The sequence below is a fragment of the Mustela nigripes genome, chromosome 6, assembly GCF_022355385.1.
Source record: "Mustela nigripes isolate SB6536 chromosome 6, MUSNIG.SB6536, whole genome shotgun sequence".
In the NCBI taxonomy this organism is placed as follows: Eukaryota; Metazoa; Chordata; class Mammalia; order Carnivora; family Mustelidae; genus Mustela; species Mustela nigripes.
The window spans coordinates 38,675,093-38,699,807 of record NC_081562.1 but is presented as its reverse complement, the minus strand read 5'-3'; the positions used below and the strand labels follow the sequence as shown (position 1 = coordinate 38,699,807).

Genomic DNA, 24,715 nt, shown 5'->3' with positions numbered 1-24,715 from the left:
ACATTTGGCTCAGAGTTCACTTGCGATTCTCTCTCCTTCTGCCCATCCCACTCATGCTCTCTCTCTCAAGTGAATAAATGAATTAAAAAAAAGATTCCCAAAAGACTTTGTAAAACCCCATTATAAATGTTATATACGTTTAATGAACAAAACCTATGATTATTTAAAAAGTAACACCATTTCAAAATGATCAATTTTATGTACCAAAAATTTCCTACCAAAAGATATCATCTCATATCAAGATACATTTAATGTTATAAAGTTATAATACATTAAATATAATCTTTTTACTAAATGATTTTTCTCAGACTGATTTTCTTACGCTTTATACTTTTACTTAGTCTTTTAAAATGTAGACTACCTCTTTATTATCATTATGCCTTTGTCTTTACCATCTTGAATATTCTTACTTTTATTATCTTTTACTATTCTAAATTTCCTCTGGACTGAAATTAAAAAATACATAGTTCTCACTTCTAGATTTGTCTAATTTCATTCTATCTTTATCTAATTATAAAGCAATTATCCTCTTTGGCCTCCAAATCATGCTCATATAAATTATATGTAAAAAAAAAACAGCTCATATTTAAAATTAAAGTATGTGTGAAGGGAAATTTCTTATGCTTAAGAAAATCCAGTTAGAAAGAAAAACTCTACTCTCATATTTAAAAAAAAAATTAAAATACTACCGATTAGTTATAGATCATGCTTTGGGTCATTAAAATCTAAGGGAGAAAAAACCCTTATGGTACTACATTATGACAATATCTTTATCCTTTTAGTTCCACTGTTTTAACTAGCTAGCGACCTTGAGAAAACCATAACGTCTTTGAATATTAGTATAATGGATTAAGAACACTGAAACTGAACCTAGACTGCTGGGTTTGAATCCCTCATCTGCCACTTACTAGCTGTATTATTTTGGGCAAGACACTTAATCTCTGCTAATACTCAGTTTATTTGTAAAATATTTATTTGCAAAAAAAAAAAAAAAATGGTACTGAAAGCACCTATCCCCTAAGGTTGTTGTGAGGATTAAATTAATTGAGATATGTGAAATGCTTAGATCAGGAGTAAGCCCCAAGGTATTAACTATTACTATCAGCTCTAAATGCCTATGATTCTGCTTCTCCTTTCTTGTTTTACGGTCTAACAGACAGAAAATTCTATAATGCATTTATCTGGTCCTTAGCCCACATACTATAATTTTAAGATTTTTAAATAATGAAAACAATAGATATCAAAATTAAATTGGGTGTAATAAAGGGATTAGATTATTTAACAACCGCTACTACTATTGAAAAACAGTAAATATAAGATTGAAATGTAACCAAATCTCTTGGTTAGAAAAAATAAGAATAAACTGGAGTTTGGTCACAGATAAGACATACAAAGATTGACTTTTGTCCCAAGCTAAATAAAAGCAACTGCATTAAAATACAATTCAGAAATACTTGAAGCTACTGCTCAGTTATTACTACGTTTTGTTTTTAAGTGAACCCTACACCCAATGTGGGGCCTGAACTTACAACCCTGAGATCAAAAGTTGCATGTTCTATCAACTGAGCCAGTGAGGTGCCACAAATCATTACTAGTATCAAAGGCAATTTATTTCAGCATAAATAGTTATAGACAAAATATATTAAATAAAAAACTAGAGCTGAAAGAATAGAAGAATTTTAAAATATTAAATAAAAACGTTCATATCAGGATAAGTAATTTTAGAAATCTTATCAGTACAAGAGGTATATTTAAGGTACTCTTTTTATAATTATTAAAATCTATTAAAACAGCCCTATAATTTGTTTCTCTGGAACAAAGTTATGCTCTATAAGTTCATGTATTCCTATTACATGAATAAAATGAACACCATGAAGTATTCTGTAGGATATAGTCTTAATAAAATAAAATAAAAATGGTACCGTGATGAAGTGTACCGTGATGAAGGACTCAAGAGATCTGTCACACTATTTGGGACTGAACTACAGTACTATATCCTACCTCTATGATCCTGGGTAAATCACTGATTCTCAATTTGCCATCTGTAAAATGAGGGTAACAGTAGTAGTAATCTCTTAGCATTACTGTGAGGATAAAATGAAATGAGGACTTAAAGCCCACTGGCTCAATGCCTAGCATACAATATCAGCATTTAGTAAGAGTTAGTTACTGTCATTGGTATTAGTTTTTCACTTTTCAGTTCCAGGGTCATCTCATTATTTCCCAGAACTCCCCCTCATCTATTATTCTTCTAGATGTGCATTTTCCATTGTGACATCTCCTAAGTTCAACGACACACCAAATATTATTATGTGAATGTCCTTTAGCTGCTGTAAACTCAATATATCCCCAAACTCATGTACTCCCTAAATCTGTTCCTACTTCATCCCACATCTTCCCATACAAATTTAGCCATCATTAATTCTTTTTATTTTTAAGATTTTATTTATTTGAGAGATAGACAGCATGAGTGGGAAGGGGGCAAGGGAGAGGGAGAGGGACAAGCAGGCTCCCCACTGAATATGGAGCCCGATACGGGGTGCACGGCTGGATGCGGGGCCCCATCCCAGGACCCTGAGATCATGACCTGAGCCAAAGTTGGATGCTTAACCAATGGAGCCACCCAGGCACTCCAGCCATCATTAATTCTTAAACTGGAAGCTTCAGGAGGCAAACAGCCTCAATTCTTCCTTCACCTCCACAATCAATTATTCATCAAAGTGTTTAATTTTACCTTAATATTTCCTCAAGACAGCCCTGCTCATTTCTATCTTAAATGTAATTGTTTTGTCCTTATCTTTCAGCTGGACTAATTTAAGAGCCTTCCTTCAAGGAAGATATGCCACTGTGTATTCCCCATTCTAAATCACCCTCCAAAATGCCATAAGCTATATTATTAAAAACTGAATTCAATCAAGTTCATTTCCTGCTTGGAGATCTTTACGGTATCTAATGCCTACAAAATGGGTGTCCTTCACCATCTGGCTCCAGCCTCATTTTTTCAGGTCTCACCTTCCTATTAATTCCATACTGACTTTGCATTTTGATTCCAGTTCTAAGGACTTCTCCACATGTGCTGTGTCTCCAATTCCTTTTCTTTGCACAAGCTGATACTCTTGCCTGACACACCTTTTTTGTCCACCACCTCCTTTCTCTGCTAAGCAAACTCATTCTCAAATGTCATCGTTCTTAAACTTTTACTATTGGAAGCAGTCACAGTCTTTTTGGTTCTCCCACAGCATTCTATCCCTATCTATATTTTAGCACATAGCACACTGCATTGTGAAGCTCTATTTATATATATCTGTTACCTCTGTTATACTGTGAAATCCTTAAGAATAAAGATTGTCTTCTTTCTTCCTTTCTGTCTTTTCAATACCCAGCACTCAGAGCATTTGCTGGGAACTAACTAATACCAAAGCAATCATACAGTTAAGATCAGTCTTGCAAAAAGCTTCCTTTACATACAAGGAAACCAAAGGCAAGAATTTTTAGTACATTTCCATGCCCTTCATAGCATATAATAATTGCTAATATTAGACTATAGGAAGATTTAACTAGTGTTTAACAGGAAATGGTTAGTATCTATCTAGGCATTCATCAGAGCAAAATATAGGCAGATAAAGCAGTCTTCTTTCTAAGTTATGATGCTTTTTATCTATTCTTCCAGCCTCCTCCGGTCTTGAATATCCCATTATTTCAAAATGCCTGGGGCGCCTGGGTGTCTCAGTGGGTTAAGCCACTGCCTTCGGCTCAGGTCATGATCTCAGGGTCCTGGGATCGAGCCCCGCATCGGGCTCTCTGCTCAGCAGGGAGCCTGCTTCCCTCTCTCTCTCTCTGCCTGCCTCTCCATCTACTTGTGATTTCTCTCTGTCAAATGAATAAATAAAATCTTAAAAAAAAAAAAAGAAAGAAACAAAATGCCTGCTCAGAACATTCCTGTTAAAAGCTCTTCTGTGTACTTATCCAAGCTCCAGTTTTTAACTACTTTTCTAACGTATGCCATTTCTCCTGGGCTTCAGGGACCTTCAACTATCTGTTAACAATGTCTCAACTCAATTTAGGCACTTAAATATCTTCTCAGCTCCAGTGTCTTAAGATTATCATTATTATTTTATTTTTTTTATATCTTTTTTTGAAAGTGAGAGAAAGAGAGGGAGCATGCACATATTGGGGAGGGGATGGGGAAGAGGAGAGAGAGAATCTTAAGCAGGCTTTCAAGCTTAGCATGGAACCCCAAAATGGGGCTCAATCTCACAACCCTGAGATCATGACCTGAGCCAAAATCCAGGGTCAGACACAACCAAATGAGCCATCCAGGCACTCCTTAGATTTTTTTTTCAGCACTTAGTCATTAAGAATTCTGGGGTTAGGAAAATTCTTAATGAAAATTCCCACCTCCTGACAACCATCATTCCACTTATTTTCTCTATTAATCTGATTCTTGAAGTATTTCATGTAAATGAAATCATACAGTATTTGTCTTTTTGTGACTGTCTTATTTTATTTACCATAATGTCCCCAAGGTTCAGCCATGCTACAGTATGTGTCAGAATTTCCATTTTAATGCTGAATAATATATTGTCCACTGTATGTAAATACCACATATGTTTATTCACTCATCCACTGACGATACTTAGTTTACCTCAATCTTTTGCTTATGTGAATAAAGCTCTTATAAACATGGGTATACAAATTATTTTTTGAAATCCTTTTGAGTATGTGCCTCCAAAAAAGAACTGCTAGATTTTATTATATAAAGATATTATATATATACATATAATACAAACATATTATGTATTATGTATGTCTCAAGATACAATTCATATACATTTATAGTATACAGTTCAGTGGTTTTTAATTTATTTGCAGAGTTGTGAAACTAATATTACCATAATCAGTTTAGAACACTCATTGCTCCTAAACAAAACTCTACCCATAAACAATCACTGATATCTCTCAAATTTGTATCTCTAGCCTATACCTTTCTTGGCTCACAGATTCAACTGCTTAAATATCTAATCAGCAAAACAAACTTGACATATCTTAAAATAAATCCCTGAACTTTCCCCACAAAGCTTACTTTTCCCAAAATATTCATAGCTCATTTATATCTTCTTTCCTGCATACTCTACACTTAATCACTCAATAATCCTCTTGACCAAACCTTCAAAATACATCTAAAATCCAACCTTGTCCACTACCACCTACTTCTGCCCTTACTTTCCTACAATCCACTCTCAACACAACAGCCACAGCCTTTTAAGTTAGATCGTGTTACTCTACCTCAATTACTCCACTGGCTCCCTACTTCTCTCTGCCTAAAAACCAAAGCTGTTCCAACAAGGCCTTGATTTGGCATGGTTCACTGTTACCTCTGTGACATCATCTTCCCCCAGCCTCTTCTTTGTTCCACATACTTTAGTAATACTAGTCTACTTGCTGCTTTTCCCAATAAACCCTGCAAGCTCCTGTCTTTGCACTTGTAGCTCCCTGTCTGGTATGTTCTTTCCCCAGATGAATGATTAATCCTCTCGCGTCATTCAGATCTTAGCTTAAATACCCACTACCGCTCTATTTAAATTTGCAACGTGTTTCATTCATCCTGTCCACTTCCCTAACCTCTTTGCCTATTTTCTCTCCAAAGCTTTTATTACCACATAATTTTATGTCTGATCCTACAATTTATGATACTTCTTTCAATTTTAAAAATACTAAAAAGATGCAGAATTGAGAATCATGTATTTTTTTCAAACAGACATATACACACATACTATTATGGAAGGTGTTATTTTCCACTCAAATTATGATTTCCCGTTTAGTACCAATGATTATTTTATTGAAAAAGTCAAGTATCATATTTTTTCTAAAACAGTTTTAAACATTTCTTCCATTTAGGTTGCTTTTACATTACCTTGCCGATTAACTTCATTTTGAAGTAGCTCTTCCATTGCTTCCTCCTCAGCAATATCTAATGGTGTGTCTCCTTCACTGTTGACAGCTCCTACATGTGCTCCCTGACCAATTAAAAATCTGTAAAAGGGAAAGGAAGACAGTTAAGCAATGACAGTATCATTAAGACTAAAAGCATACTAAAAACACTAATGTTTTTAGCAACACTAAAAACCAAGGATAGATGCATTAAGTTTTTAAAAAGTAGGGCATGTTTTCTTATATGTCCTAATTTTTCTATAATGTACAAACACTGCCTTACTAATACAAAAATGTTATGTAATGATAATTAGAAAGTCTTCCATAGGATCATTTCAAATTGCCTCCACCAATATTTTTCATTATCTTCGTATTGACTGGTTTTCTAACTGATCTCCATGCTCCCAGTCTGTCATCTGCAATAGTTTTTTTTTTTTTTTAAAGGATTTATTTATTTGAGAGAGAGAGAGAGAGAAAGAGAGAATGTGCACCCGAGCAGTGGGGCTACAGAGGGAGAGAGAGAATCCTCAAGCAAACATGCCGCTGAGCTTGGAGCCCAATGTGGGGCTCAATCCCAGGACCCCAAAATCATGACATGAGCCAAAGTCAAAGTCAGATGCTCAAACAATTGAGCCACCAGGTGCCCCATATGCAACTGTTCTTAACCGGGGTTTGATGGACTAAAGTCAGAAGGCCATTCAGCTGATGCAGATATCTTAAAATACTGTTTATGATCATCACTACTTTGAAATTAAAGTAACTGTTCGATCAACTATTAGGTTTCCTTATTTAATGTGTTACTAAAGAAGCACGTATATAACTATACCATAAATGTGTTTTCCTAATATTTTGAAAAATGAAACCCAACAGAACTGTTTTTTTTTTAAAAAAAAAAACCACTTTGTATTTTATTTTCTACATTCAAAATAACAATCCTGAGAAAGTATCCAAAGGTTTCACCAAACTTGACAAAGGGATCCAGATACAAAAAGGTGGGAATCTCTTTTCACTGCATCAATTAAACATCTCCCAGAATCTCCTTTTAAAATGACTGGAGTAAAAAAAAAAAAAGAAATAAAAAAAAATAAAATGACTGGAGTTAATTTCCCACTTAAAAATCCTTGCATGGTTGTACTATACTAAGAGAAAACATACCTGGCCCTCAATAAGCTGGTTTTGTCTTCTTTTTCAGCCTCATTTTTCTTCTGTCTTGTACCACACTTTGGGCTCCAACAATAGAGAACTATGCTTACAGTGCCAGACTAACCCATGCTCCTTTGGCATCCCTGATTTTACTTTTGTATATGTAAAGAATGGACTTTTTACCCTCTATGTCCCTAACCAACTTAAACTCTTATTCATATATATATTTTTATAGACTTCATAAAAATATCTCATTATAAAAAGAGTAAAAATGCCCAGAGTTTTAAAAAAGAAAAAACAAGAACACCTTTATATCTATCCTGTACTATTATGTTCCCTCATCAGAGATAAAAATACCAACAATATTTTCTTATAACTTTCTATGAATTTGTATGCATGTATATAAACATATGTACAGTCACTTTTGATGTTCTTTTTTGAAAAAAAATTAATGAAATTATTTTCAATGTACAGGAATGCAATGCATTATAATAGTTGAAAAATATTCCATAGTATGGCTGAATCATACTATCATTTCATACCATCTCCTAGTAGCCATGTTCTTAAATGGACAATTGACGTTATCAATCTTTAAATATTTTCCCAACATGATGGGGATAAAACTTTATTTCCTGATCACACAAGAGGCTGAAAATATTTGGATATGTGTACTGGCATTTGTATTTTCACCTCTTGTGAACTTATTTACATCTTTTGCTAGTACTTCGAATGTGTTCATTAATTTAACAAATATTTATGGGATGTTTTTATGGACTGAATGTTTGTATCCCCAAATTTCATGTTGAAATCATAACCTCCAATGTGATGGTATTAGGCGGTGGGACTTTTGGTCAGTAATTAGGCTTAGATGAAATCGCTCATCACCCATGGGTGATGCACCCATGATGGGATTACTGCTCTTACAGAAGAGGGAGACACTAGAGCTCACTGTCTTTCTGCCAGAGGACACACAACAAGATGGCAGCTATCTGCAAGCCAGGAAAAGGGCCCTTGCCAGATACAGAATTGGCCAGCACCTTGGCCCTTTCATTCCTGAGTCTCCAGAGCTATGAGAAACAAATGCCTGTTGTTTAAGCCGCCCAGTTTATGGCATTTTGTTATCCCAGCCAAAGCTAAGACAGGTATCTAGTATGTACTTAGTACTATGTTACATGCCAGGAATAATACAATTGTAAGCAAAACAAACAAAGAACTTTCCCTCAGAGAGTTTATAGTCTAGTAAAAGAAATTATTCAGAGTTAAGATTATTGTAAAACTTTGTAAGTCTTACGACAGAGAATTTTGGGGTCTCTACAAGTAAATAATAGGATAATTTAATTCAGTTAGGTCAGGAAAAGTGTTCTCTGAAGAATATGTAGGTACTAACAAAGACAATGGAAGGAAAAGTGTGTTCCAGGTAAGAAAGAACAAAAGGTACTTTATACCCGGTGATAGTTAAGGATGTATGGCCCACAAGGGCCTCGTTCATTTTCCTGAAAGAACTGATAAATCTCTATGCATATCTGTCTCTTTTAACCCCACCCCCCGCCAGTGCCTACTTTTCTGAGATGTCATATGATCAGGAATGTTTCAAAAAGATCACTTTGTGCAGTATGGAAAAATAAATCAGAATGTACAAAGAAAGTAGACAGATCAGTTAAGGAGCTACTGCCAGTAGTAAAAAAAAAAAATTATGTTGGAAGCTTGAATTTTATGGAAGAAATGAATGAATTCCAGAGATACCCAAGGAGATACTGGGAAATCAGCTGGATATGAAAAGTGAGGGTGAGGAAGGTATCTAGGATAAATCAAAGTTCTTGACTTGTATGATGTGATAGATGAATGGTGGCACTAATTAATGATATAGAGAAAATGAAGTTATTTCCTACATCTGACTAATAGCTATGCTACAAATATTTCTACCATACTGTAACTGCACTTAAAAAAAAAACTTTTCTATTTTGCTTAGGTAGAAATCATTCATAGGATATAAAGACTTGAGAATTAAAGGAGTACCTCAGAGTAGCTTCAGTGCTTGCAGCAGGGGGAGCTACATGGGAAGCAGAGTCTCAAGGAAATACCAGGTTGAAGCCAAATACAGACAATCCAAAATTTATATAAACAGGAAGGATCTTAAGAGAAACTAACAAGAATAAAGTCCTAAAACTACTGGCAGGAAACAGAGCCTGGAGTAATTCCTGAGCCAAAAGTTAAGGTATATATATATATGCATACTCATATAATTCACAAAATCACCTGTACTCCAGGACTATCAATTGCAAATATAATTTAAAAAAAAAAAAAAAAAAAGATGTATAAAGGGGAGACTGGGTGGCTCAGTGGGTTAAGCCTCTGCCTTCGGCTCATGTCATGATCTCAGGGTCCTGGGATCAAGCCCCAAATCGGGCTCTCTGCTCAGGGAGAAGCCTGCTCCCTCCACACCAACACCCCAGTCCCCACCCTGGCCTGCCTCTCTGCCTTTTTGTGATCCCTCTCTCTCTGTGTCAAATAAATACATAAAATCTTTTTAAAAAAATAAACAAATGATATACAAAAATAAAGAAATAAAATACCATGGCATTAATTCTGCGCTACAATGAATAACCTCAAAAAACCATTCAAAGACTGGCTGTGTGAAAAACAGCACAAACATCTGGGTTCTGTAGACTTTGAGTCAGGCTCCCAACTCACCCTCTTGACAGCTGTGTGACATTCATTAGAACATTGGAAGCCTAGTCTATAGGCAAATGTGTGAGATTTAAATAAGTTAATGTCTATAAATAAAATTTTATCTTTTAGCCCATCATGCAAAATCATCACAGTTAGAAAGCAATGTTTAAGATAAAGTGAAATAAAGTAGCACAGATTTTCTGGAATACCAGAATTTTACTTTGAGGGGCCCTCCAGATACTGAAAACAGAAGGCTATATTTCCTTCAGAACAAAAAAAGCACGAGAGTATTATAAGCAGCTCATGTGACTGCTAATTAGGAAACATATTTAAGATCACTTGGAAAGAAAAAATTTCATACAGGATATCCCAAATTGAAAGTCAGAAGATTGGGCTGTTTCTTAGATGAGTAGTTTTTTTTTTTTTTTTAAATGCTTTAGAGTGTTTTTTTTTTAAAAGCAGGTTTTATTGCCTTAACAATGGTTAATGATTTCCTCAAGCGATACAAATGAGGCCAACATAGAAGATACCTATAAATGATGAACTTCTTCATAAACTGTAGAAATGAAAAATGTTATTTCTCTACACCAACAAGACAGAAGAAAGAGAAATTAAGGAGTCAGTCCCATTTACAATTGCACCCAAAACCATAAGATACCTAGGAATAAACCCAACCAAAGAATCTACACTCAGAAACCTATAAAGTACTCATGAAAGAAATTGAGGAAGACACAAAGAAATGGAAAAATGTTCTATGCTCCTGGATTAGAAGAATAAATATTGTGAAAATGTCTATGCTATCTAAAGCAATCTATACATTTAATGCAATTCCTATCAAAGTACCATCCATCTTTTTCAAAGAAATGGAACAAATAATCCAAAAATTTATATGGAACCAGAAAAGACCTCGAATAGCCAAAGGAATATTGAAAAAGAAAGCCAAAGTTGGTGGCATCACAATTCCGGACTTCAAGCTCTATTACAAAGCTGTCATCATCAAGACAGCATGGTACTGGCACAAAACAGACACATAGATCAATGGAACAGAATAGAGAGCCCAGAAATAGACCCTCAACTCTATGGTCAACTAATCTTCGACAAAGCAGGAAAGAATGTCCAATGGAAAAAAGACAGCCTCTTCAATAAATGGTGCTGGGAAAATTGGACAGCCACATGCAGAAAAATGAAATTGGACCATTTCCTTATACCACACACAAAAATAGACTCAAAATGGATGAAAGACCTCGATGTGAGAAAGGAGTCCATCAAAATCCTTGAGGAGAACACAGGCAGCAAGCTCTTTGACCTCAGCCGCAGCAACATCTTCCTAGGAACATCACCAAAGGCAAGGGAACCAAGGGCAAAAATGAACTACTGGGATTTTATCAAGATCAAAAGTTTTTGCACAGCAAAGGAAACAGTTAACAAAATCAAAAGACAACTGACAGAATGGGAGAAGATATTTGCAAACGACCTATCAGATAAAGGACTAGTGTCCAAAATCTTAGAACTTAGCAAACTCAACAGCCAAAGAACAAATAATCCAATCAAGAAATGGGCAGAGGACATGAACAGACATTTCCGCAAAGAAGACATCCAGATGGCCAACAGACACATGAAAAAGTGCTCCACATCACTCAGCATCAGGGAAATACAAATCAAAACCACAATGAGTTATTACCTCACACCAGTCAGAAGGGCTAAAATTAACAAGTCAGGAAATGACAGATGCTGGCTAAGATGTGGAGAAAGGGGAACCCTCCTACACTGTTGGTGGGAATGCAAGCTGGTGCAACCACTCTGGAAAACAGCATGGAGGTTCCTCAAAATGTTGAAATAGAACTGCCTTATGACCCAGAAATTGCACTACTGGGTATTTACCCTAAAGATACAAACATAGTGATCCGAAGGCGCACGTGCACCCGAATGTTTATAGCAGCAATGTCCACAATAGCCAAACTATGGAAAGAACAGATGAATGGATAAAGAAGATGTGGTATATATACACAATGGAATACTATGTAGCCATCAAAAGAAATGAAATCTTGCCATTTGTGACAATGTGGATGGAACTAGAGGGTATCATGCTTAGCGAAATAAGTCAAGCAGAGAAAGACAACTATCATATGATCTCCCTGATATGAAAAAGTGGTGATGCAACATGGGGGGTTAAGGGGGTAGGAGAAGAATAAATGAAACAAGATGGGATTGGGAGGGAGACAAACCAGAAGTGACTCTTAATCTCACAAAACTGAGGGTTGCTGGGGGGAGGGGGGTTGGGATAAGGAGGGTGGGGTTATGGACATTGGGGAGGGTATGTGCTATGGTGAATGCTGTGTAGTGTGTAAACCTAGCGATTCACAGACCTGTACCCCTGGGGATAAAAATGTATGTTTATAAAAAATACAAAATTAAAAAAAAAAACAAAAGAAGTGAAATATGTTAAACTGCCAGATTCACTGAGATTTATAATAATCTAGCACCTTGAGTCAATAAATAAGTTTGGACAAATTAACTGAACAGACCTCAAAATCAAGACATGATCCAAATGGACCTTTAAAAACTTATTTGCACATGTCCTAATTTAAAAATCTAACAAAAAGTGTAAAATTCTTAACCAAGTTAGTTGCAACTTGGATATGATATGTTACATAAATTTGCAGGAATCTATCTGGGTTAGAATTATTCAACATTAATTGAATTTGGAAGATAAATTTTGACAGTCTCTAACAATTGTCTTGTTTTATGAGTTTTGTCAAAAACCAATCCATAGAAGAGATTATGAGAAAGGGAAATAGTTTTTATTTAAAAAATTTGATCTTTTTAAAAACTGTCTTTAAAGTAGAAGCTAATGAGCACACAGTGATCAAAGAGACAAGGAAGAAGAAACTCCATCAGCAAGAGCTGAATATATTTAGTGTCCAAACTTAATGTATATTGACTTTTTAATTCAAAAATGAATCTTGAAAGACCAGAAAATCAACATAGCCTTAAAAAGGAAGGAAATTCTGTCACACAGATGAACCTCAAAGTCATTATGTGCTAAGCAATATAGGATTGTTACAAAAGGACAAATACTGTATGATTCCACTCTATGAAGTATCTACAGTTGTCAAAACCATAGAAACATAAAATAGAAAGCTGGTTACCAATGGCTGAGGGCACAGAGGGGAAATTAGAGTTTAGCACATACAGTTTCAGTATTACAAGATAAAAAACTCTAGAGATCTGCTGCACAACAATGTGAATATATTTGACACCACTGAACTATACACTTAAAAATCATTAAAATGGTAAATTTAGTATCATGTGGTTTTACAATAATTTTTTTAAAATTATAAAGTCAGAAGAATACCACTGGAATAGCTGTTTCTTGAAAATCAAAATGAGTTCCTCAAAGCCATCTAATGACACAGAACTATGAACTACCTGAACTTTTCAAAGATGAGTAAGTAGAACATTATACTATTAACTTAAGAAATAGATGCTATTTTCCTTTAGTAGTCTCTGAGCAACAAAAATCTTAAAATAAGTATAAACAACCTTATGCATCTTCAGTGGGAATGCACTTTGCTATTTCATTCCTGAAGTTCTATACCACAATGAAAAACAGCTAAAAACAGCTGTACGAATCCAAACAACAGCTCTGACATGGAACTTCTGAACAGCTTTATTAAAAACAGCAGTTCTTTATTCAGCACTTGATCAATGTTATACCACTTTCTCCAGGTCTCCATGAGAAATCTGGTGTCATTTGAATTTCCCTTCCTAAAATAGTTTTTCTTTCTACTTCAAGACTTTTGTCTTTAGTTTTCAGAGGTTTGTATGTCTTGGTGCAGAGGGCTTTGTTTTATTCCTGTTTGGAATTTGCTAGGCTTTTTGAATCTGTAGGTTGGTATCTTAACCATCACTTATCGTTTCATTAAGTATTTTTCCAGTCATGCCTTCCTTCTTTTCTGGGACTCTAATGGTACAAATGTCAGCTCCTTGTTATAGTCCCATTAAGTCTCCAAGGGTCTATTCATTTTATTTTAGTTTATTTCCTCTCTGTTGCTAAGATTTTGTAATTTCCGTTGATCTGTTTTTCGGTTCACTAATTCTTTCTTCTATCCCCTCCATTCTACTCTTGAGCCTACCCATTTTTATTTTGGTTATTAGACTTTTCAGGTCATTCCCATTTGATTCGTCTTAGTATCTGCTATTTGCACAGTTTCTTTTTGCTGTGACTTTCAATTTTTTCATTGATTTCAAGCATGCTTATAATTGCTTTTGAAACATGTTTATGATAGCTGCTCTATAATCTGTCAGATAATTTTAAGAGTAGTATTTCTGGCAGTTCTATGTTAGTCTCATGTCTACTGATTGTCTTTTTTCATTCAATTTGGGAATTTCCTCGGTGTGACAACTGATTTTCAACTGACATCTAGATACTCTTGAGTTTTATGTTAAATGACTGTAGATCTTGCTTAAATCTTCTATGGTAGCTGGCTTTGTTTGGCTGTGGTATAGCAGAGGAAGCTGTGGAGGTGCCATATCATTACCACAAGGTGGGGGTAGAAGTTTAGGTTTCCCACTCAGCTCCACTGACACCAGAGATGGGGTGGTGGCTCCTTGTTACTTCTAGTTTACCATGAGACTTCACTGATATCTCCCTGGATAAGAAGGGTATGAGTGCTTCATTATTACTCCCCATGTGGCCTCCACTGACAATAAGGGGAGGGAGGAAGGCATCTTTACTGGTAGGCGGTGGTGAAAGTATTCACTCTCTACCCAACGAAGGAGTAGTAGTAGCTGGCTGGTATCTACTATAGGTGGGGGTAGGGCTAGTTAACCATTTGACCAGGATTAAAGTCTGGGCTAGCTCTGGCCTAATCTGACATCAGTGCGGTAAGACTATTGGCACACCTCAATATAGCGTGGTAAGGGTGGAGGTCTACACTCCCTACACAGTCTTTGCTGGTGAAGGCACAGGTGAGACTAAGCTTCGTTTTCCCTGTGGACTTTGCCTGATTAAACAGAGTGGTTATTATTATTTTTAAGTTTTCTGCCTTGCTTAAAGACTGGGGAGGGCACCCCTCTCCCAGTACTTGGCTAACGAGATTAGGCTTTCGTTGGGTCTTTTTCTTTTTTTGGTGTGCCCATTTGTGCTTCTGGATTATCCATGTTTTCAGTTCAAAGAAACATGAAGAAAAAGAAAAGCTAGGAAACGCTCTCCTGTGGGTCCTGTGATGCCAAGCCATCATGCCTTTTCTACCCCTCAGAATCTTATGTTTTATATGCAATATTCAGGGTTTTTATTAGTTCTTAGCAGGAATAGGGAAAACCATGTCTACTCTATCTTCCCAAAAGCAGAAATTCTTCCTCATTTTTAATGTCATATTTCAATGTTTAGAACATTGGCAATTTTAACCTTAATTTTTTTTTAATTTGTCAAAACCCTAAAGGCAAAGTATTATCTTCATATATAAGTTATTTTGTTAGGTCAACTGTTAGTCCTGATACCTTGCCAAATACTTTGCTTAATTCCTGACATCAGGGTTCCACAACTGTCATAGACATAATTAATTATGCCAATAGCAAAAACCAGGCTAAGAATATCTGTGAGAGAAATGAATCTATTTGTGAAACTGGGGTCTATTTTCCAGTTATCTAGGAACCTGGATTATCACTTGTTTAAAAAAAAATCAGAATGTGGGAAAAGTATTTAAATTCCTCTATTCTCTTTGTAAAACCACCTTTAAATATAGGAAATCTTCAAGGTTCTCTCTCATTCCCTGTTTGTCTCAATTACTCTACACCTATTTGATGATGCTCTGACTCCTGAAAAGGCATATTTGTTTATTAAAATCAATTATATGCACTACTGTCTTACTTTATTATTGCAACTTTTAATCCCCAAAGGCAAAAATCCTACTCACAATTCTGAAGTGTACATTTCCTTCACATTTTAAAATCATGGAAATCTTCTATGAACAATCAATGTTACAACCCATGATGTCTTACAATGGCTATTGGCCAGGTGGCAGACACAATATGGTTGTGATTATCGGTCCCCATGTAACCTTGGTCACAGCTATTCATACTGTTCTAACTTCAGTCAACTTATGTGCATAACGGGTACCCTATTTGTTGAACTTAAAATGTCTTCTTGGATGTCAACTGAAACTTTTTGTTGGTACTTTCCGGTAAAATCAAGAAAGCATTGAAATCAAAACTTGAAGAATGCATACCAATGGCTTAAAGTAAAATCCCAAAGGCAATAAGTGAACATTCTTTGGTAACACTGCATCAATTACACTCTAAATTCCATAGAAAATAATACTGTTGTGAACAAAATCTAGGTGATTAAACACACATACAAAAACATACACAGTATCACAGTTTCATTTTTTAACCTTTTTTTAGTTGGTATATAAAATAATCACACTGTGTAACAACAATGGCATCTTAGGCTTCATGAAAACCAGTACATGCATTATAAAAACATCCAATATATTCCTGGCTTCCTACAGCACCATATCCATTAGCATCTCAAACAGGGCCTATTTTTTAAAAAATATTTATTTATTTATTTGAGATAGAGCATGAGAAAGAGCATAAGCAGGTGGCAGAAGGAGAGGGGGAAGCAGACTCCCCACTGAGCAGGGAGCCCAATGCAGGGCTCGATCCCAGGACCCTGGTGTTTCTTGGCCTGAGCCAAAAGTAGACACTTAACCAACTGAGCCACCCAGGCACCCTCAAAGAGGCATATTTAAAACCACATTCCACTACAGTCTCTTCTATGCTTCCGCCAGTCTTGCTCTTTAGGTCTCTTGGTAAGTTTAAACGCATCATTTGCTAATCACAAAGGATAAACGAGGGCAGAATAGTGTACTGGTTTAAAGGACAGACTTGAAAAGTTAGACTGACTAGGTTCACATTCTAGTTCTGCCACTTACTCTGTGTGATCACTCTGACTCAAGTTTTCTCATCTGTAAAAGAATTATCATACAGGTCAACCATCACTCATCCAAAGCCAAATTTCAAAACTTTTCATATTTTAGGAAGATAATATTGCAGATTATGTAAAAGCCCCACTGAATCTGAGGCAGCACTTCATAACCAAACACATTAATTAATATTTTTACAAAAAATGAACATATATTAATGGGATAAACAAAGACTATAAATAGCCTTATATCAGTTTAGGTCATGGTTTCCTGCCAAATGAGCCTATACCCAAATTTACAATTAGTCTGTCATTTTTCCAACTTTTTGGGGTTTGTAATTGTGCATATAGACCTGTAAGGTGGTGGAAACAACATATTTTCATGTGCTTTTTAGGGTAACTGAAATTATATACTTAAAGGACTTAAAGCAGTGACTAGCACATATCAACACTCAATGAACATTAGCTATTATCAGGCATTATCACCACCTTTTGATTTTTCCTCCTATCTCACTACGCATATCCAGTGAATCACAACCAAGCCTTACCAATTCTGTTTTCCAATTTCTCTCAGGTCTGCCCCACTTCCAATTTCTGCCAATAATACTAATCTGTGAAGAATAGTTTTCCTAAAATACAGAGTGAGGATCATTCCCTAAAAATGCATCAGCACTAAAGGTCAACCTTAGCAAGGCATACAAATTCCTCTATGCTATAGACTCAGTTCATTTTGCCAACTGGATCTGCTACTCTCTATATACCACTAATGCTCTTCTTCCTGAAAAACTATGGCTCCAAAAAACTCTTCTTATCCAATGGAATCAAAAAAAGTATTTGCTTGGTTAACCAGAAAGGCCAATTAAAAAAACAGGGAGTCATAAAATAGGATATATAGATATGAAAATAATTAAATGTAAATAAGATATTTAAATCAACACAGAAGATACTGGAGAATGTCTCCAATGTCTTAAACCTATGCTACCTTTCTTGCATAAACCATACTCATAGTACATTTCCTAAGACCTCCAAGGGTCTTTAAAATGAAGCAAAAACTTGAAGTCAACAGGAAAGCAAAGTACACACTCCCTCTGGATCTTTTACTTTCAACCCTTCATTCCTTCATTCAGCACATCCACATCTACTTAAACAGCAATTATATATATAAAATATTTATTTATTTTAGAGAGTGAGTGTCAGCAGGGAACGAGGCAGGAGAGAGAGAGACTATCAAGCAGACTCCATGCTGAGAGCAGAGCCCCATGCGGGGCTCGATGGAGTTGAGACTCCCATCAAGATGGGACCTGAAACTAAATAAAGAGTCGGACACAATTGCTGAGCCACCCAGGCACCCATCAGCAATTATATTTTTAAGGCTTGCCTTTATCAAGTCTTTCAAAGTATTTAACTTAGTTACAATAGTAATTTTCTTTTTTGTACATATTTCATCAGTTTTGGGCTATCTAATTAAATAATCAGTAACAAGTTCAGAGGCACCTGGGTGGCTCACTGGGTTGGGCCTCTGCCTTCAGCTCAAGTCATGATCTCAGGTCCTGGGATCGAGTCCTGCATCGGGCTCTCTGCTCAGCAGGGAGCCTGCTTCCCCCTTTCACTCTGCCTGCCTCTCTGCCTACTTGTGATCACTCTGTGTCAAATAAATAAATAAAATCTTTTTAAAAAAATCAATAACAAGTTCAGCACACACCCAATTAACTTTTGGTAGTCTTGTAATCCAATTGGTGAAACAGAGTAAGCAACCTTAGTAGAAGTAGCCTATTTGTTGCAATGTTTAGTTTTAACAGCTTTACAGGAAGCAGTCATTATGTTTTAACAAAGAAGTGGCAAATGCTAGTTAATACAGTGGAGGCCAGTTAAAAGAACTTTACCATATATTATTTCTCACTCATGAATAACATGACTTTGTTCAGAGAGCTCCCAACTCTCATAGGCATAAAACCCTGCTCACTGTTTAACATAACAATTAACGTCATCTCCTCTAGAATCATTCTCTGCCCTAATCAAAATCAATCACCTCTTTCGGAAACAACAGATGTTGGCAAGGATGCAGAGAAAGGAGACCCCTCTTATGCTGCTGCTGGGAATGCAAGTTGGTATAGCCACTCTGGAAAACAGTGTGGAGGTTCCTCAAGATGTTAAGAACAGAGCTACCCTATGACCCAGCAATTGAACTACTGGGTATTTATCCCAAAGATACAGACATAGTGAAAAGAAGGTGCACATGCACCCCAATGTTCATAGCATCAATGTCCACAATAGCCAAACTGTGGAAAGAGCCAAGATGCCCTTCAACAGATGAATGGGTAAAGGAGATGTGATCCATATACATAATGGAATATTCAGCCAACAGAAATGATGAATACCCACCATTTGGATCCACATGGATGCAACTGGAGAGGATTATGTCAAGTGAAGTAAGTCAAACATGGCAAGACAACTGTCACAGGGTTTCACGCATATGTGGGACATAAGCAACAGCGAGGAGGACCAGAGGGGAAGGGAGAGAATCCAAAGGGGGAGAAATCAGAGAGGGAGATAAATCATGAGAAACTTCTGACCCTGAGAAACAATCTGGGGGTTTCAGAGGAGAGGAGGGAAGGGGGTGGGGGGTAACAGGATGATGGGTATTGTGGAAGGCATGAGCTGTGATGAGCACTGGGTGTTATATTTAACTAATAAAACAATGAACACTGCATCAAGGACTAATTATGTACTATACAGTGGCTAACTGTTGAACATGATAAAAAAAAATAAAGTGATATGGAATGGAAAAAAAAATAGCATAGGATGTGACCTGCCCACAAGAAGAATGATTGGATGTGTTTCCTTCACAGTGGGAGCAAAGCTTGTGCTTGCAGCTTTAATTCCTTGCTGCTTAAAAGACTGGGATTATTATAGTTATGCAAGGGGGATGGACTGGGAGGTGAGAATGGTCATTAAAGGATGTGTTTTGCTTTTTAAAATGGGAGGCAGTTGAACTGTAACACGACTGTGTAAAGTGGAAGGAGGCATAAACGGTATAAATCATTGTAACTTAAAAATAATCACTTCTTCAGTGTTCCTTGTACATTTGTTGGTCCCTTTATTCTATGTAGTATTAGTTAATTAACTTCACATGTATCTGTAAGTTTGAGATTAGGAATGGAGTTGTAGCCATTTTTATCTCTCACAATGCCTAAAACTACTTATGAGATGGTTGTGATACAATGAAAAGAACATCAGAATTTGAGTCCTGAGAATGAAGTTTCAGTTCTGATTGTAAAACGGAAGTAACAGTGAACATTCCCATACTGTTCTTTAAAAAAGCAGTAAGAATGTATATGAGAAAATGATTTTTACAGTTTTAAGCAAACACACCTCATTATATAATAGTAAGATAAAAGTATCTCTTATATAAAATTTAAATATTTTTGTAGGATTCTAGACTTAGTTTCACCTTCTGAGACTCCTAATCAAAATACACCGTCTGCTTTAGAAAAAGTATTGTTCTTGACAAGAAATATGTAAATAAAACCAAAATTCATGAATTTGACAACTCTTCTTGAAGCTCAAATATCCACATATCAAAGTAAGTGTGACATGACTACTACTTTACTATCCTCTTGTTCTTCTCATCTAGTTACATTTACTTTCATACCAGATGACATGACAGTTTTTTTATAATCAGGAGAACCAAGAGCTCAGCTATTTTTCACTAAAAGCCATGACTAAATACAGTATTTTGAATAATACCAATTTAGCTAACATTTACTGAATACTAAATATGCTATATATTGTACCAAGTATCTTACACACATTCTCTAATCTTTACAATAGTCTTATAGAATAGGAGTAAGTATTTTTATTTTATAGATGAAGAAAAGAGGTTCAGAGAAGCTGCAAATCTGCCTAAAGTTAAGAGCAATTCTGGCTTCTACTCTGAATGCATTATGAATCCACTGGAGAATTTGAATAAAAATGTGATGTCATCCCACTTGTAGTATTTTAAATGGATCATCCTGGTTGCCATGTGGAAAACAGATGGGGGGGGGAGGTGGCAAGAGGATGGTTATAATTAAAATTGTTGCAACTATAGTAATTCCAGTGAAAAACAACAGTGTCCAGGATCAGGAAGAAATTAAAGAGGTGATGAAAATAGTCACATACTGGATATATTTTGAAGGGTAAGCCAAGAGAAATCTTGAGGATTATATTGGATGTTTATGGAATAAAGCTATAATGAAGAAAAGCCAAGCCATAAATAAGCCATCACAAATATTTAAAAGTTATCATACTCTTAAATAATTGATACTTTAATGATCATGTGACAAAGCTCATGAAACTTTTTCCAAGCTGTAAATAGGACCATGAAAATGTCACTGAATGTAATCCTACTAGCTTTTTTTTTTTTTTAAGATTTCATTTATTTGAGAGAGAGAGAGAGAGAGAGAGAGAGCGCGTGTGCAAGAGAGAGCCAATACAAGCCAGAAGGGGGATAGGGGCAGAGGGAGAGGAAGAAGCAGATTCTCAGCCCTATTGTGGGGCTCAATCCCAGGAATTTAAGCTGAAGGCAGATGCCTAACTGACTGAGCCACCCAGGCACCCCCTACTAGCATTTTATAAGGATATAAAATCTTCAGTAGTAGTGGCTTTGAAACTACTCCAAACACAAGGAAAAATGCATTAAACATACTAATTATGCACTATTCCATCCTATATAAACTAAATAATGCAAGCTTTATACAGGTCTAGTTTTCTCTACTATTGAAAATTTTTATGGCAAACACCAAAGCTACTCAAGATAAAAGCACTCCTAGGAGTGCCTAGGTGGCTCAACCGACTGATCTTCCAACTCTTGATTTTGGCTCAGGTCACAACCTCAGGGTCATAGGATCAAGACCTGCATTGGGCCCTGCTCAGTAATGAGTCTGCTTGGGACTCTTTCCCTCTTCTTCTCTCTCCCCTCTGTGCCCCTTCCCCTGCTCATGCATGAAGCTTCTCTTTCTCTCTCTCAAATAAATGAATTAAAAAAAAAAAAAAGAAAAGAAAAATAAAGCAAGCACTCCTAAACATCTGTGGTAGAAGCCTAAAAAAAGAAAAGTGATGAAATTAAAATATAAAAAGATATCAGAATAATCACATCAATAACCAAAACATTAATAAAACAAACTGTTTACTAAAGTCATTCAAATAAATAGAATTCTTTGGCCAATTAAGAAGAACAGGCTGTATAAACTACAATGACATACATACACGGAGTAATAAAACCTAAACAATGAGAACAATGAGAAATAGGTCTATATACCCCACCATATAGTGATCTCCAGAATAGACTGTTAAGAGAAAAAAGCAAATGAAGAAATATGTATATGGTATTCTATCATTTACCTACAAGGGGAAATAATATTTTCAATGATACTTGTATTAATAAACAAACTGGGGGGATGCCTGGGTGGCTCAGTAGGTTCAGCTGCTGCCTTCGGCTTGGGTCATGATTCCAGGGCCCTGGGATCAAGTACCAAACGGGCTCCTTGCTTGGCGGAGAGCCTGCTTCTCTCTCCACCTCTGCCTGCTACTCTGCCTGCTTGTGCACTCATGCGCGCACTCTCTCTCTCTCTCTCTCTGATAAATAAATAAAATATTAAAAACAAAACCCACACTGGGGTAAAATACAAAATTTGCAAAATAATGTGGAAGGAAACAGGATAGATAGAATTGCCATTAGAACTCAGTATTTTATGTAAATTATAAAACAAAATTAAATTAAAAAAGCAAACTCTAAAAAATAAATAAAATTGAACAATGAACCTAACAGTATATCTAATTGGTGGCATAACCACACAGAAGAGAGCTATTTCAAGTGCTTTCAACACTTTATGATGGTACATGTGAAGTGGGATACCTTAAGGACCAAAAGAAATGTCCCCACACAAAACTTCAAACTGCTTTCAGTAATCATATTATTGTTGTTAGTGGTATTATATAGTGGCATTATTATAAAGAGCCTAACATATGTGTAATATATAATGAAGCAAATTAGTAATCACGTGTTATTTTAATACTACAATTCCTGGCAATGAAATAAAGAGAGAAAGGACATATTAATACAAGACAAAAAAGGTAAAGGAAAACATCCTGGTGCCAAGAATGAATTTGAAGCAATGACCAACTCAGTAGCAATGAATAGTTCTAACATCCATTACTAAAAACAGGGCTCACCAGAGAAATAGCAATTCCAAACCCGGGGCGGGGGGAAAAAAAAAGGGACATCTTGTAATGCTGGCTAGCAAGGAAGGTTTAAAGATCACTTTATTTGTTCATATCCCAAGGTCTTAGAAGCTAACATGAAGAGACTCTTGATAACCAAAGACGTATAATTTACTAATCAATAAAGATAATGCCAGTAACATATAAAGCGCATTAAGTATATATAAATGTAAGAGCTCCTGAAGTTGCTTATCCCTCAAAAAACCAATTAGTCCTTTTTGAAGGTAACTAATGAACCAACTTACTATTTTAAGAATCTGTATATAGAGGAAAAGAATAAAGGCTACAGCCTCTCTTTCCTACAAAACTTGTATTGGGTTGACTATATAAACACGAAGAAGTTTCTTTCTTTTTTTTTTTTAAATAGTTTGCATTTTAAAGATTTTATGTATTTATTTGACAGAGAGAAATCACAAGTAGATGGAGAGAAGGGCAGAGAGAGAGAGGGAAGCAGGCTCCCTGCTGAGCAGAGAGCCCGATGTGGGACTCGATCCCAGGACCCTGAGATCATGACCCAAGCCGAAGGCAGCGGCCCAACCCACTGAGTCACCCAGGCGCCCCAACAAGAAGAAGTTTCTTTTACAAAAACATTCCAGTTAAATGAAAAGACAGAATTAAAATGCTGCCACTGTATAGCTCCTATGTTTTCATTTAATTATTTCTTTAGTTAGAGGACTTGGCTTTCATTGCTTTGTGCATAATAATTCAGTTTTTTTTTTTAAGATTTTATTTATTTATTTGACAGACAGAGATCACAAGTAGGCAGAGAGGCAGGCAGAGAGAGAGGAAGAAGCGGGCTCCCTGCTGAGCAGAGAGCCCAATGTGGGGCTCAATCGCTGAGATCATGACCCGAGCTGAAGGCACAGGCTTTTAACACACTGAGCCATTCAGGCGCTCCTATTTATTTATTTTAGAGAGAGCGTGCAAGCAGGGGGAGGGGCAGACAGGGAGAGAGAATCTCAAGAGGACTCCACACTGAGCGTGGAGCCTGACATGGGCCTCAATCTCATGACCCCGAGGATCATGACCTGGGCCAAAATCAAGATTGGATGCTTAAGCGACTGAGCCACCCAGGCACCCCTGTACATAATAATTTGAATATATAATTTATACTTTATGGTTAGAGAGTTAAGACTAACTGAACTTATGTATTGGAAAGCTAAATTAAATACTTTCTGGGTTCTGTAATTGTTTGCTTTTTCTAATATGTCCAAAGCCATTCTATTCAATTTTACCTTTAAAGCACAACCCAATGACAACAGTATAATTTTTAGGGATGAATACCTTGAAGCCACAGTAAGACTTTTATACTCCCTATATTAGTGTACTAGCGCAACCATAAATAGCATTAAAAAAAAAAAATACCACACTGGGGCGCCTGGGTGGCTCAGTGGGTTAAGCCTCTGCCTTTGGCTCAGGGTCCCGGGATGGAGTCCCACATTGGGCTCTCTGCTCAGTGGGGAGTCTGCTTCCCCTTCCTCCTCTGCCTGCCTCTCTGCCTACTTGTGATCTCTCTCTCTCTCTAGTAAATAAATAAAGTCTTAAAAAAAATACTACAGACTAAGTGGCTTAAACAACAGAAGTTTGTTTACTTATAGTTTGAGAGGTCTGAAGTTTTAAGATCAAATTGTTGGCAGGTTTAAAAGGGTTTCTTCTGAGGCTTCTCTCCTTGGCTCAGAGATGGCTACCTTTTTCACAGTGTAATTTCCAGTGGTCTTTTCTGTGTGGATGAACTAGGTGCCTCTTTTTGCAACCAAATTTCCTTTTCTTACAAAGAAACCA

At 36.3% G+C, this 24,715-nt stretch overlaps 1 protein-coding gene across 3 annotated transcripts in view; it reads right to left on the bottom strand.

Moving 5' to 3' along the window:
- Window positions 1-24,715, bottom strand: part of PPP1R12A (protein phosphatase 1 regulatory subunit 12A) — a 147,521-nt gene that overhangs the window by 74,494 nt on the left and 48,312 nt on the right. For all 3 annotated transcript variants that reach the window (XM_059402407.1, XM_059402409.1, XM_059402408.1), the window contains exon 3: window positions 5,915-6,033. In XM_059402407.1, the coding sequence (XP_059258390.1) occupies window positions 5,915-6,033 (119 nt within the window). The remainder of the gene's footprint in view (window positions 1-5,914; window positions 6,034-24,715) is intronic.